This window comes from Physcomitrium patens, chromosome 12 (assembly GCF_059467195.1).
Source record: "Physcomitrium patens ecotype Gransden chromosome 12, ASM5946719v1, whole genome shotgun sequence".
Taxonomy (NCBI): Eukaryota; Viridiplantae; Streptophyta; class Bryopsida; order Funariales; family Funariaceae; genus Physcomitrium; species Physcomitrium patens.
Window position 1 is genome coordinate 7,375,001 of NC_143421.1, and position 13,916 is coordinate 7,388,916.

The 13,916-nt window shown below is 38.7% G+C and overlaps 1 protein-coding gene across 1 annotated transcript; it reads left to right on the forward strand.

The window, feature by feature from the left end:
- Window positions 1-8,338: 8,338 nt before the first annotated feature.
- On the forward strand, window positions 8,339-13,580 carry LOC112289645 (triose phosphate/phosphate translocator, chloroplastic). Its single transcript, XM_024535022.3, has 11 exons — window positions 8,339-9,016; window positions 10,235-10,318; window positions 10,573-10,638; window positions 10,879-10,957; window positions 11,266-11,386; window positions 11,649-11,744; window positions 11,915-12,027; window positions 12,369-12,446; window positions 12,629-12,745; window positions 12,998-13,097; window positions 13,291-13,580. Exons 1-11 carry the CDS (start codon window positions 8,340-8,342, stop codon window positions 13,407-13,409), a joined length of 1,650 nt encoding a protein of 549 aa, XP_024390790.3. The 5' UTR covers window position 8,339; the 3' UTR covers window positions 13,410-13,580.
- Window positions 13,581-13,916: the final 336 nt, after the last annotated feature.

Genomic DNA, 13,916 nt, shown 5'->3' on the forward strand with positions numbered 1-13,916 from the left:
AATTAAAAGAATATTTTGTGATCTTAGTTTTTCATTTTTTGCATATATAAGTTTACTACAAACAACATATTGGTCTTCTCTCTAAGATTTATCTTGATTTAGTGATATTTTCAACACATAAAGAATTACCTCCACAATTACATCAAAGAATTCTAGTTGTATAATCCCAAGTATTAAGATGACCACTAATAATAACTATAGCTATAAGCTTAACTCTTATAATTTAGTACTAAAAAATAACCATTATGTTCATAACCTTCATCATAAACTAAAAAAAAATAATAATCTTTTTACTAAAAGATGATGTGATAATGCTTGAAAGTGCAAAAATATCTAAAATAGGATTGGTCTATTTTTAGAGTCTAAGATCCTTCTAATCCACAAAAACATAAAATCTTATTACAAAGTGGAACAAAATGGACTAAAACAAAATTGAATAGAATTTAACAAAATATGACACAAAAGACGAAACTAAGCAAATAAAAATAAAACAAAATAGAACTAAACGAGAAGATGTAAGATCAAATTTTACCAAGAAAAAAGATCTAAAGCCACATCTAACCAAATGCCTAAAGACCCTGGCTAGTCTTATTTATACCTTGTTCTACCACCTTGGACTTTTTAGAATGTTCTCAGATAATAGATCCTACTTAGATAACCCCCTTAAACTCTTTTTAGAAGGTTTTATAGTGAGTTCTATCTAGATAGCTACTCTAAGTCCTTTTAGAAGGTTCTATAGTAGGCTCCACCTAAATAACTATCTTAAGCTCTTTCAATAATGCTTCAAGGTAGATCCTACAAAGTCTACTAATTTAGCCCTAATTCTAGAAACTTCCATAACATCTCAAACATGATTCCAACTATCTATTCCTATGTGTCAACAATACATATATCTTATTTATACCCTATTGCAATTAATCTCCCTCCACTAATGTGGAATGTCTTCATTTTCCTCCTGATGGTGTCTCCAAATTATTTCTTGGCAATGGATGAGATTTTGTGCATGTTTCTATATTACATCATGAATGGAATAACCTTTTCAAAAAACTTTGTATTAAAATTGTGGACATCTATTGCTACAACAAAGGTAGTAATGGTCCAAAATGTTGTCCACTTTATATTCTTATTGGTCATTAACTACAACTAGTAGTAGTGGTGATTGATGTTGATCCACAAAGCATTTTGGCTTAATATGAAATTCTTTTAGTTGTGAAACATAGAAGATTAGATGGACTCAAATATGTAGTAGAAACTTGAGGTGGTATCGATGTAGAAAGAATTTGCTTTAAGAAAATTCATCATTCTAACTTCAAATCCTCTAAAATTTATATACAAATTGTAGTTCGAATCCTAAACCTTATAATTCTTGCTTTTGATTCTTGAATGTTTCTTTTGAAGTCATCAAAATCCTTGTTATAGTCATAGACAACTTATTGAATACCTATTGGGTATGGCCTTTGACTAATAGGGATAAAGATCTTTATTTTTAGCCTTCATCCATCCATATCTTACCTTCATCCCTCCAAATAAGCTTTTTAGAGGTTTGAATCTTCATCTTTGAGTTCCAATCTTCTCCTTAATTTTTATATTAGATATCTATATCCTATATATTTTAAACACTATAATCAACATATGTAAACTTCAAAATAATTTTTTTTTACATTGATTCTTTTTAAATTAATATATTAATTATTTTAAAGTACATCAATATTTATAAATATACTATCTATTTTAATTAACTTTTACATACTATAAACAATTACAATATAAGAGTAATATGCAACATTAGAAATCATTGCAAAAATGTAGAAAGGTCTAAGCGATTGAGGTGCTAGTTTACAAGTTTGACTTGATCTAGTAAGTAGTAAGTTGGCATTAGAGAGTAATACTTGATCACTCTTTTAGAAGGTTTTATACTGCTAATGGTTATCCGCATAGTGCTTTTGTCAATTTTGTGCAGTAAAGAGGCAGTAGTGTATCTCTTATAAGGTCATTGTAAGCCATTGTATAAACTCCTCTATTGTTGCATTGTTGGTGTCAATGGGATAATGAAAAATTGTTGGCATAATCAGATGCTAATTGGTATTAAGAAAAAATAGTGAATAATCAGTATTTATTTGAATACTATCATTATAAGCAAACTCCTAAGGCATCAAATATTCATTCTAACATTATGATGAACTACCAAAAATACTCACAACATATTTTCCAAGGTTTGATTTTCACAATCTATTTGTCTATCTCTTTGGAGATAAAGGTTGTAGACATAAGAAGTTATGTGGTTAGTAGCTTAAATAAGACTTATCAAAAACTTCCCGTAAAGTATGGATCTGGATTTAAAATAATAACATGATGTAATCTATAGTGACAAAAAATAATATCAAAAAAGACTTGTGTAAGTATTGGAGTATTAATATCCAAGGGCATTATCACCAAATGAAATTGCTTTAAGATTTGATCCACAAAGATAGCAACTACAATGTGATTATAAAGCGTTTGTAGGAAACATGTAATAAGATCTATAGTCACCTACTCTCAACATGCCATAAGTAGTAGAATTAGCTGCAATAGTTTGGAAGACATTATGTTGTATACTTCATTACATTCACATGATTTGCAAGAGTACATAAAAGCTCAAACATTACAATTCAAACTTGTTCAAAATCATATCCTTGAGATCTGTTGTAGAGTCTTCTCTTGTTCTAAATGTCTAAATATTGGAATGTCATGGCGCTCTTAAATTATACATATCTAGAGTATAATATTGTTAGGTATATAAATTTGTTTATTAAAATAAAGCAAGCCATCATTAAGACTATAATCTTGATACTGTATATTATCCACATTTAGCCAATCGCTAACGATCTTAAAATAAGCATTCCAATATATAGCTTCTTTCTATTTTGCTTCTTAAGTTAGGTTTGAAATGTCACTACTAATGGTAGCGACTTGAACCTTGTCTTTTAATTTAGTCTTCAAGTTTGATCTCCATGATAAGCTATCTAGTACAGTTTATTGTCGCCCTTCCTTATGTTCAAGGTAGATACCAAAAAACTACAACTATTCTTTCTAATGACGATGTTGTGATTTTATATTTTTCAGATGTAAATTGTATAGCAAGGATCAATGGTCTGTCCGAACAACCATTGGCTTCCTCAATAGATAGTATTGTCATATCTTTGTCGCATGTATAATCACTAATTGCTCTCAATCACATACAAAGTAATTGCATTCTACCTTTCTAAGCTTGCGTGATTTATACGCCATAGGTTGAAGGTCCCTACTAAAGTCTTGTTGAAGGATCATGCTAATAGCAAAGTTGAAAGCATCAATCTCAAGTGTACAAGGAAAGTTGAAATTATACAGTGGCAATATTGGAGCAATAATAAGTGCCTCCTTCAACCTATCAAAATGCTTTGTTGCTCTAGTTTCTATTCAAATCGAGCACCTTTCTTCAAAAAGATTTATCAATGAAGCAATAATGTGTGCAAATTGTCAAATAAAAAGGTAACAATATCCTATAAGGCTTAAAAATGAATAGACTTCAAAAGCATCCTTTGTGGTTGGCCAATCATCCACTATTTTTACCTTATTCTATTCCATGCGCATATCTTTGAAAGACACCACATGCCTCAAAAAGATGACTTCTGACTTCCAAAGTTTACATTTTGATAGCTTCAAATAGAAGTCATTATCTTGTAGCTGGCAGAGCATATGTCATAAGTATTATTCATGCTCCTTAGGAATTTTATTATATATAAAGATATCATCAATTAAGACAACTATATACTTGTCTAAAAGGTCATAAAATAATTTATTCATGTGACTTATAAAAGATGCTGGAGCATTGGTGAGATCAAAAGATAAAACAAGCCATTTGAAATGTCCATAGTACATACAAAATATTATCTTTTCAATATCCTCTCTTATAATAGGTATTTGCCAATAGCCACTTCAAAGATCTAATTTGCTAAAAATGGTCACATCTTAAAGTTGATAAAGAAGATCATCCATTCATGGAAGTAGATATATATTCTTAATATTTTGTTTATTGAGGCATCGATAATCAATGCAAAGCCAATGTTCTTCATCTTTTTAGGGTGCAAAGAGTGCAAGTGTTGCCCATAGAGATGTGCTTTCTCAAATGAGATCCTTTTTCAAGATTTCATTTAATGTCTTTTGTAGGTCTTTAAGTTCATTTGGTACTATGCAATAAATTAGTTGACTTATTGGTTTGGATCTAAGAAATAGTTCTATTTGAAAGTAGGCACCTTGATCAAGAAACACGCCACTAGGTAGGTCGATTGCAAAGATATTTTAATATTCCCGTGTAAGTTACTCTGCTTATTTTACTCCTTTGGCTATCTTTCCCACTACTAATGCAAGATTTGGAACCACCATATATACGAGTTGTTTATATTATATTTGCTTCTTCATAAAGGTCATCCCTATAAGTAAGTCTTTACTTGTAGATTGTTTTTCTTCTTCATTCGATATAGAGGTACAAAGAGTCATCTTCTATCCACCATCTTTGAAGGAGATTCTCTTTGGTACTTAGTCAACTTGCTTATTTTTTATTTCTAATTATGACATATTAAGGATAATATCATATCTTAGCTTTATTATCTTGAACCTCTCTCTTAAGATGTAAGTATCAGTTAACTTGAAGGTTTCTTCTTTACATGTCTCACTTAATGTGTTCTCTCAATCATCTATAAGATATATACTCTCTCTTTTGATTACCATAGTTTTAATCCTAAGTTAGTTGGAAATTTCAATCAAGATGTAATATTTTGTAGAACCACAATCCACAAGCACTTGACATGGTTGTCTTATTAGTAGTCATGTGAGATGTATTACTTAACTCTTTTTATAGTTGTTTGAGGCCATGTCATTTGTCTTTGAGAGATGGTAGTTATCTATAGTACTAGCTCTTGGCACCTTTATTGTGGAGCCTTGTTTTTATATTTTATCTCATTATTAATTTGGTGAGTCTTGAAACTGTAAACTTGCCTTATTTTGTTAGTACTTGAATTTTGATGTTTTTGACAATCTTTGATCTAATGGCCTGATTCTTGACAATAGAAACACAATCTTTTTTACACCAATATTTGTTGTTTTTGTGGTGTCAATATTCCTTATAGGACATCAATCTCCATTGGTGTTGGTTGTTGTACCATAGTATTGGATTAAGACTTTGTGCTATAGATCATGCTCCATGATATCTAAAATCTATAGCATCAAGCTTCTTTGGAATCCTAATTGCCTCTTCAAATGTTTGTAGATCCTTTAGTTTGATCTTTTGCTAGACTCCACGTTTTAAACCTCATAGAAATCAATCTATCATCTCCGCCTCTAAAACATTCCCAATTTGGAGACATAGGGACTTAAATTGGGAGACATAATCTTACAATAACCTAAATTATGTTAGATTTGCCAACTAATCGCATACTATCTTCTCCACATTGATGGGCTAAAATTGATTCTTAAACTCAGTCTCAAACTCCTTCCAATTACAAAATCTACCTTGAACTCCATAACTTTAAACTCAATGTTGCCACCAAATGGATGCCACATCTCGCAAATATCTGACTACATACATAATTCTTTCAGTGGTATTTGCCCCAAATAGTTCAAGGTATTTTTGCATGTTGAAGAGCCATTGACATATATCTTCTTGCTTTGAAGTTCCAAAGTATGTACTAGGCTTATTTAATTTCAGCCTAGTAATGTTGACTCCCTTGTTCTAGAAGCTTCTATTTGTCTTTGTAAAGTAGCTATCTGGCCTAAGAAGTTTTGTATTTAAGCCTCTATTTGGGATTGCTCCCCCATATCTTCCATTCTGTAATTCTCTGCTAGACTCTACTATTCTAATACCTTCTCATATTTTAGTTGACTTTTAAAGAGTAGCTCATCGTAGCTTCAACACAATACTCAGTGTGACAACAACAATTAACTTCAAATGAGATGATGACTATTAACACACTACAAAAGAATAGTCTAATACTCGCTCTGATATCAATAAAACAAGATTAGTCTATCTCTATAGTCTAAGACCCTTTTAATTCATAACAACATAAAATCTCATCACAAAATAAGACAGAATGGACCAAAACAAAATTGAACAGAATTCAACAAAATAAGACACAAAAGACAAAACTGAGCAAATGGCAATGAAATAGAATAGCACTAAATAGGAAGATGCAAAACCAAATTTTATTAAGAGAAAAGATTCAAAGCCATACTTGACCAAATGCCCAAAAGGCCTTGGTTAGTCTTATTTATATCTTGTTCTTCACCTTGGACTTTCTAGAATGTTCTTAGATGATAAACCCTACTTAGATAATTCCCTAAAATTCTTTATAGAAGGTTCTATGATTACTTCTACCTAAATAACCGCCCTAAGCCCTTTCTAGAAGGTTCCATGGTGGATTCCATCTAAATAACTGCCTTAAGCTCTTTTTAGAATGTTCTACAATAGATTCTACATAGTCCACTAATCTAGCCTCAGTTCTAAAAATTTCCATAACTTTTAAAACATGATTCCAACTATCTATTTTTATGTATCAACAATATAAATATCTTTATTTATACCCTGTTACAATATCTTTGAAGATAGAAGGCTATTGAAAACTAGGGATGTAATAAAACACAAAAGACATGCTCAAGCTAAGGGAGAATATTAAAGATATATATATATATATATATATATATATATATATATATATTACAATCCTTGTTATCCTACCTCATTAATTCCATGAAGTGCATATTTATTTGTATAACAACTTAGCTCTAATTGGATGAATCCGTTTATTTGGATTTTGACTTGCTTGTATATGTATATTCTTTTTGTCAATACTTGTGAAGACACTTGGATTTCAGCTCATGGAAAACAAACATGTTGGTTCATATCAATTTTATTCAATAAATTCATTCTTATCGCTATTAAATTTATTTTGAAAACCAAATAATAAAGACATAATTTTAAAATGTAGTCTATGAATTCTTTTAAATAATATTATTTATAATATTATCATCTTATTACTTTTTTTATCAAATGTGATTATATTAATATTAATATAAAAAACCACTTTATATTATTTTATGAAGGTGTATATATATATATATATATATATATATGAATTAAAAAATACTTATACTTTTAAAAAAATCATTTTAAAAATAATAATAGTAGTAAATTTTAAATAATACAGTCCAAAACATTTTAATATAATAGCATTTATTTGACATGTTTGTTAGCTTACTTGCTTGGTTTGTGGGATTATCACAAAAGTTGCAATTATGTTAAATTCAAGGTAAATATTATTTTAAAAAATTCAGTTGTACACAAGTAAGCAAAAACATGTGAGTGTGAGTGTGTGTATATGTATAAATATGTGAACATATGTGTGAATTCAACGACGGGAACGTGAAATTGCGCCTCACAGGGCGAGTGGCGGCGGTGGGAGCAAGATCGAATCTGCAGGCAGTCTTGCAGCTGCGGGATTCAGCCCCGCGAGAGAGAGGCGGAGACGGAGGATGCCATGCCTACAAACTTTGCTCACGAATTTCGCAGCGGGCGCGCATTCTAGGGATCCTGATGTGCAATCTGCATGCAGATCGAGGTTCGTGTTATCTTCCCCCGCTCTCTCGCTCCCTCTCTCCGTTTGGCTCTCATTCACAGACCGTCGCCGAGAAAACGCAGCCACATCTCGTGCGATCAAAGCAACGCTCCTGCGTCACAGGATGCATGCTCGTTATCTGCTTTTGGTTGCGTCTTCGCCCACCCGCCCACAAGATAATTTGGTGTCGCAATCCAACCCGCCCAATTAGTGTCTGCGTCCGCGACACAAAACGAGGAGATGAACTGCGGCACCGCGCGATCCATCGACAAATCGTCGGCGCTGGTAGCTGGTGGGAGGACGAGGAGTGGGAGCAGATTGGCTGCGCTGAAACTCAGGGTCAAACTCAGGGTGCGTGAGCCTGAATTCCACCCAAAGTCCATTCCCAGACTGGGGTTCAAGCTCCATCTGGCTTTCTAAGTCCTATTATATCCAAATAAATTAATAATTTATTTCAGTTTTTTTCCTTTTTTCCTTTTTTCCTTTTAACCCTTTCAATTTCCATTTCGGTTTAATGAAGGCATAAAATCTTCGTTTTGAAATTATTAATACATGTTAATTATATGTTTCTCTTATTATTCGTACATGTTAATTATTAATTTCAGCATGGGTTTTTTATTTTTATTTTATTTATTACATTCTACTTCTAAAAATGGAATTCAATCCAATCATTTCAAGCTATAAGATGATCCACCCCCGCCCATTCTATTTAGGATGATGCGATCCCCTATGTGGATTCTGGACGAGGTCACAACCAATCACAGAGTGTCCTGTTACAAGTCCACCAATGACGGCTCAGGACAACTGGGTCGCTGCCCAAGCTGCCCGTGCTGCCCATCGGAATCGCGGGGGACGGGCAACGCGGGCCGGGGGCCGGGCGGAGAGCGACGCCCCAAGGAGTGTGGGAAGGGGGCAGGGAGGTGCCATAGTTGCCTGTGCGGAGATCGGAGGCTAAGCAATTGTGAGGTCGCAGCAGCAGCAGCATTGGTTTCGCCTCCATTCCGCAACGCCCCCCCGCTCTCTGCAAAGAGTCCACAATCCATGGCTGCCTCGGCTACCGCAGCAGTGGTCGGCTCTGCGTTCGCCCTTGGCTTCAATGTCGTCGGGCCTCGGTCCGTTTCTATCGAAGCTTCTGGGGTTAGGAATTCGATTAAACCCGTCGCTGCCGTGACGCAGCCCGCATGGCGATCTCCCAGCCAGATCACTGCCAAGCTGCCTGCCCTGCGATCGTCTTTCCTCGCCAGGTCCTCGGTTGCGCGAGCGTTGGAGTTCAACCCGTTGTTGCAGAGCTCTAGTTTGAAGAACGTGAGCGGCGTGAATGTGAGGAGGAATGTCGGGTCGACGGTGTGCATGGCGAGTGCGTCGGACTCTTCTGGAGACGACCCTGCAGAGTAAGCGGCTTTTTGAGTCTGTATCCTGGAATTGATCGTTTCTTTTGTTTTGCTCTGCGGCCATCGTGCGTGGACGATTCTCGCCTTCCGTCGGAGTGTGGCGACTCAGAATTGAGTTCTTGACGGACCGTGGTGTCCACTCGCTCCCATTATCTGACATCTGGACAGATTTAATGCTCAGAATTCATCGGATTGAAGGACCAGATTCTGGGAACAAAGAATTCGTAATGTGACAGAATTATGTAGCTTATTCTTCTTCCTCGTTGAGTGTTTTTCTTCCAAATGAAGATGTTTAAGTCCCTTGGCGCTTCACTGGCGGTTTTATACTTGGGTGCTCTGGCCGAGATGTGGTTTACTTCAATCTAATGCTTCTGGAGCTGTCAAGGAATCGAGGTCGAATCAGTTGTTGGAATGAAATTTGGCACTGTTTTCGTACTGGCGAAGGCAGACTCAAGTAAAGCTAGCATGAACTGTAATTGTGGTTCCGAGTGAAAATTCTCTTTGTGTACACTTTTCCCTGAAAAGCAACAGGATTGATTAGTGAACTTCGAAGACGCAAACCCTATTCATGTTGGCAAGTCTCTGTGTTAAGAACATGAATTGGTTAGACTGTATGCTTAGGCAGCCAGGAACATATAGGTTCCAGTGACTCAGTGAGTCGTAGAAGTAGCTGGAGACGCCTTACTTGTGTTTCAGCTCCAAACGCTACATCGCAACCAGGAATCGTTTTATCGAGGGATTATTCTTCCGGGTGCCTATCCTAGTCTTGGATAGATGCCACTCGTGTGCAAATAGTGTAATATAATTGTGAGCGGCATGGAGAATGATAGTGAAGGCCTTGCAAATTTTACGTCAATGTAGAACGCGTGCCATTCGGAAATCTTGATCCTGTCAACCTGGTTGTCTCACCTCGAGAAGATCCTTGCTTGTACAAGCACTTATATGGTTGAGTGCCTTACTGGTACCTGGGTTCTAATATAGTACGACAACTGAACCTACTCTGGCATAAAGTATTCCCACACGAGTTTGATTTCTTCTCGAACCAGTACTTGTTGCCTCAACTCTCTTGGTTTGCAACATAACCGTGGTGATTCTGCCCTTCTCATACTGACAGGCAATCGAGCTCTGATCTTTCCATCCGGTCGAGTTTCATATAAGTTTCATCCGCTTACACAGTACCTATTAATAGTTTTAAGTCATACATTGATCATTGTGCAGGGTTGCCAAGGAGAAGAAGGAAGAGGCTCAAGGTTTCCTTGCCAAGTATCCCGCTTTGGTCACTGGATTTTTCTTCTTCGCCTGGTACACATTCTACTCGTTTGCACTACTATTGGCCAATTGCTCCATCCATTTCTTTCATCGTCATTTCATAATCCTCCAGGCATACCCTTCCATTAACTCTGTGCCTTCCACTTCCGTCAATAAACTTGTGTTGAATGCTTAGCTGCCGCTCCGTGGCTGCGCTGTTTGAATATGCATCATGAGATGCATTCCCTTCTTTTTGTGGTTGTCTAGAGTTTCAGGGCTATGATGCCGTGATGCCTGTTGTGTGTCAGGTACTTCCTGAATGTTATCTTCAACATCATGAACAAGAAGATCTACAACTACTTTCCCTACCCTTAGTAAGTCCTCATGTGCGTTTATGGTATCAAAATATTTGAGAATGACCATTGGATCTTATCTTTGCTGTTGCAGCATTGGACGAAGTTTTTAGGTTTGACTATCTTCATGCACGTCGCAAATAGGTAGTGAATTGATGGGTAGCGATTTTGTAAGGTAGCTGTTGAGTCGGCGCCATGACATTTTTAGTGGGTGCTTTTGTTGTCGAAGGCTGAAACACTACGGGTCCCTGTTGCATGCAGCTTTGTCTCCGCCATCCATCTGGCAGTCGGCGTTGTTTACTGTCTGATTTCGTGGATGTTGGGATATCCGAAGCGAGCGGTGAGTTGAGAATGCGCGATTTTGACGTGGAACCTGTAAAAAAGCAGAGTGGAGGTCACGTGAAGTTGTAGTCGATGATGAGTCGAATGTGGGTGTAATGCGGTATGCAAGTGATGTGTACGAAGTGGTGGGGTTGAGGTGCATCAGTTCAGTGCAGAAGTCTTAATGATGATAATGTGCAGTGGCCTCCCTCTGGGTGTGTATTAGTTGGTTGATGAGTGTGTTGATGAAGGGCGGTTGTCGTCACGGTATGATCGGGTGTGCGAGGGAGTGCTAACGATGGTGGATGTTTGTGGATGTGGGTGCAGCCTATTGACAAGGAGCTATTTATGATGTTGATTCCGGTGTCTATCTGTCATGCCCTGGGTCACGTGATGACGAACGTGTCATTCGCTGCAGTTGCAGTGTCATTCACACACACGATCAAGGGTAAGGAAGTGTAAGAGGGATACAAATGTCGTTGGATCATGGACGTGTGCATAGAAACATGCGGGTCAGTTGCAAGTGTTGATGGTTTGTGTTCCGAGTGGAGGGATAGAGTGACGTGGGAAGCAGGCGGGGATGAGAGCGAATATGGTAGAAGCGCATGGCAGGATATGTGGTGTGTCGCAGCGTAGGAGATGAGGAAGCGTGATGGTGGGATGTTGTCTGTGGGTTGTGGTGCTGAGAGGTGCGGACGTTGTGTTGACAGCTTTGGAGCCGTTCTTCAGCGCCGCGGCATCGCAGTTCGTTCTGGGACAGTCGATCTCTCTGCCCCTGTGGTTGTCCCTGACACCTATCGTGCTCGGTAAGTAATCCCGGGCCTGAGTATGTTGATGTTTCGAGGCAGGTGGGACTGTGCAATGGAGTAGCTGAAGCACAGATGATGAGCGGATGGGTCCAGTTGTTTGAGGGGGGTGGTTATGTGGTGGTAGATGTCGATGGTAATGATGACTTGGTGGGGATGCACATGGGCAGGTGTGTCGATGGCGTCGATGACGGAGCTGTCGTTCAACTGGAAGGGTTTCATCAGCGCGATGACGGCGAATGTGGCGTTCACGTACAGGAACATCTACTCGAAGAAGGCCATGGTAAGTGCGCGGGGGGTGACGGACATGAGGATGATGTGTGGTCGAGGAACGGGTGGGGTGGCAACATGCAGAGATGCAGGCATGCGTTGACTGTGGGGAGGTGGTAATGTTTGAGTTGAGATGCACAGCTGTGTTCAATGGCGAAGTCCCATGTGGTAGGGTTTGTGGCGATGATGTTGTGGGAGAAATGGTGCGATGGTGGAGGTGGTGAGGGAAGTGATGAGTGTGGGAGTAGGTTGGACGGGGGTTGCGGGTTGGGTGGTAGTTCGGGTGTTGGTAGGGTGAAATGGGAAATGTGTGGGAGTGAGTCTGACATGAAGCAATGGTGGTGTGATGTGCAGACGGGAATGGACAGCACGAACCTGTACGCGTACATCTCGATCATCTCGTTGGCGTTGTGCATTCCACCTGCGATCATTGTGAGAATTGGAAACCTGGAGTGATTGGGTTGCGATGAATATGCTCACTCGAGCAACTTATGGGCCTATGTATTTGGGGTGATTTAGTTGTGGTTGAATAAATTGACACGAACGTTTATGCAGTGGCATGAGTGCCGGTGTTCTGGTTATAAGATAGTGGGTTGTCGTCTGTTGTATTGCAGATTGAGGGCCCCGCACTTTTGAACTCCGGCTTTTCGGATGCCATTACAAAGGTTGGCATGCAGAAGTTCTTGTCAGACTTGTTCTGGGTTGGTATGTTCTATCATCTGTACAACCAGGTATGGATTCATGCCGTACCCTTACGATTCAGTAATTATGAAAATGACAGTACTGATGAAGATTAAGCTGGCTTTGGTATGTCGATTTATCGGATCTATAGGTTTCTTAAGTGCGGCGTAGGGATTTAAAGGGTCTGGTTTTGACTTGCATCTGATAGTGTGGAATGAGGGGGCGAGTTTGCCAGGAGGCGTCATGGAATGTTGGTGGCTTTTGTTGTGTAAGAGAAGTAAGAGTTGCGGTGGGTTGTGCAGCTTGCTAACAACACATTGGAAAGGGTTGCTCCCCTGACTCATGCCGTGGGGAACGTGTTGAAGCGAGTGTTTGTGATCGGGTTCTCCATCGTGGTGTTCGGTGAGTTTGTGGACAAAGTGGTTGTGTTTGTGGAGTGAGGGGGAGGTTGGGACATGCAGCAGAGTTGTGTAGGATGATGCGGGGACGGGTGGCGGCGTGTTGGAATGTTGATGGAGGAGTTGGGTATGGAGAATGGAATAGAGTGGAGTGATGTTGTGAGAAGGTTTGTAACGGCGGGATTGGTGGTTTGCAGGCAACAAGATCTCGACCCAGACTGGGATCGGAACAGCCATTGCTATTGGAGGAGTGGCGTTGTACTCTTTTATCAAGGCAAGACAGGAGGAAGCGAAGATTGCCAAGAAGGCGGCTTAAATTTGGTGAAATGTAGTTGCATTTTGGAACACCTTGCGCCTGATCGTCGTTGCTCATGTTGGGGAAAGCCGGTTCGGGGTTTCAAATGCTGAATTATGGCTTGGTAGAAGTGCCCTATCGTGGGTGTTCTGTACAATTATCGAGGCGAGTGGATTGAGTTTCTGCTTTTTATATTTTGTAATCGGCTGTGAGTGTGACCTTGAATACTGCTGGTGCTGATGTGGAGTCAGCGCCTCGCTGTCTTGAGTAGCTGTCGCAGTGTGTTTGTTCAGCTGTTACTTCTGTGTGGTCTTTGTCCCGACAATCGAAGGCTTTTTAGAAGGATGGGTCTTTTCCAGGCGTGGTGGTGTTAGCAGGATTTGCATGTTAGAGCTAACCGCCACTCTCTGGTGTGCGTCGTTATGGTGAGCTTGTTTTTAAACTTCGAATTCAATAACAGTGTATGTGAAACAGTGTGCCTGAGAACATTTAATATTAACATTTTCCGAAATATGGTACAAACTATAT

Bases quoted from the DNA above. Each gene is read 5' to 3' on its own strand.
- LOC112289645 (XM_024535022.3), top strand. From the start codon at position 8,340: ATGATGCGATCCCCTATGTGGATTCTGGACGAGGTCACAACCAATCAC. The intron at 11,387-11,648 runs GTAAGGAAGTGT...TTGTGTTGACAG, and splicing joins ATTCACACACACGATCAAGG to CTTTGGAGCCGTTCTTCAGC. The intron at 12,746-12,997 runs GTATGGATTCAT...TGGGTTGTGCAG, and splicing joins TCTATCATCTGTACAACCAG to CTTGCTAACAACACATTGGA.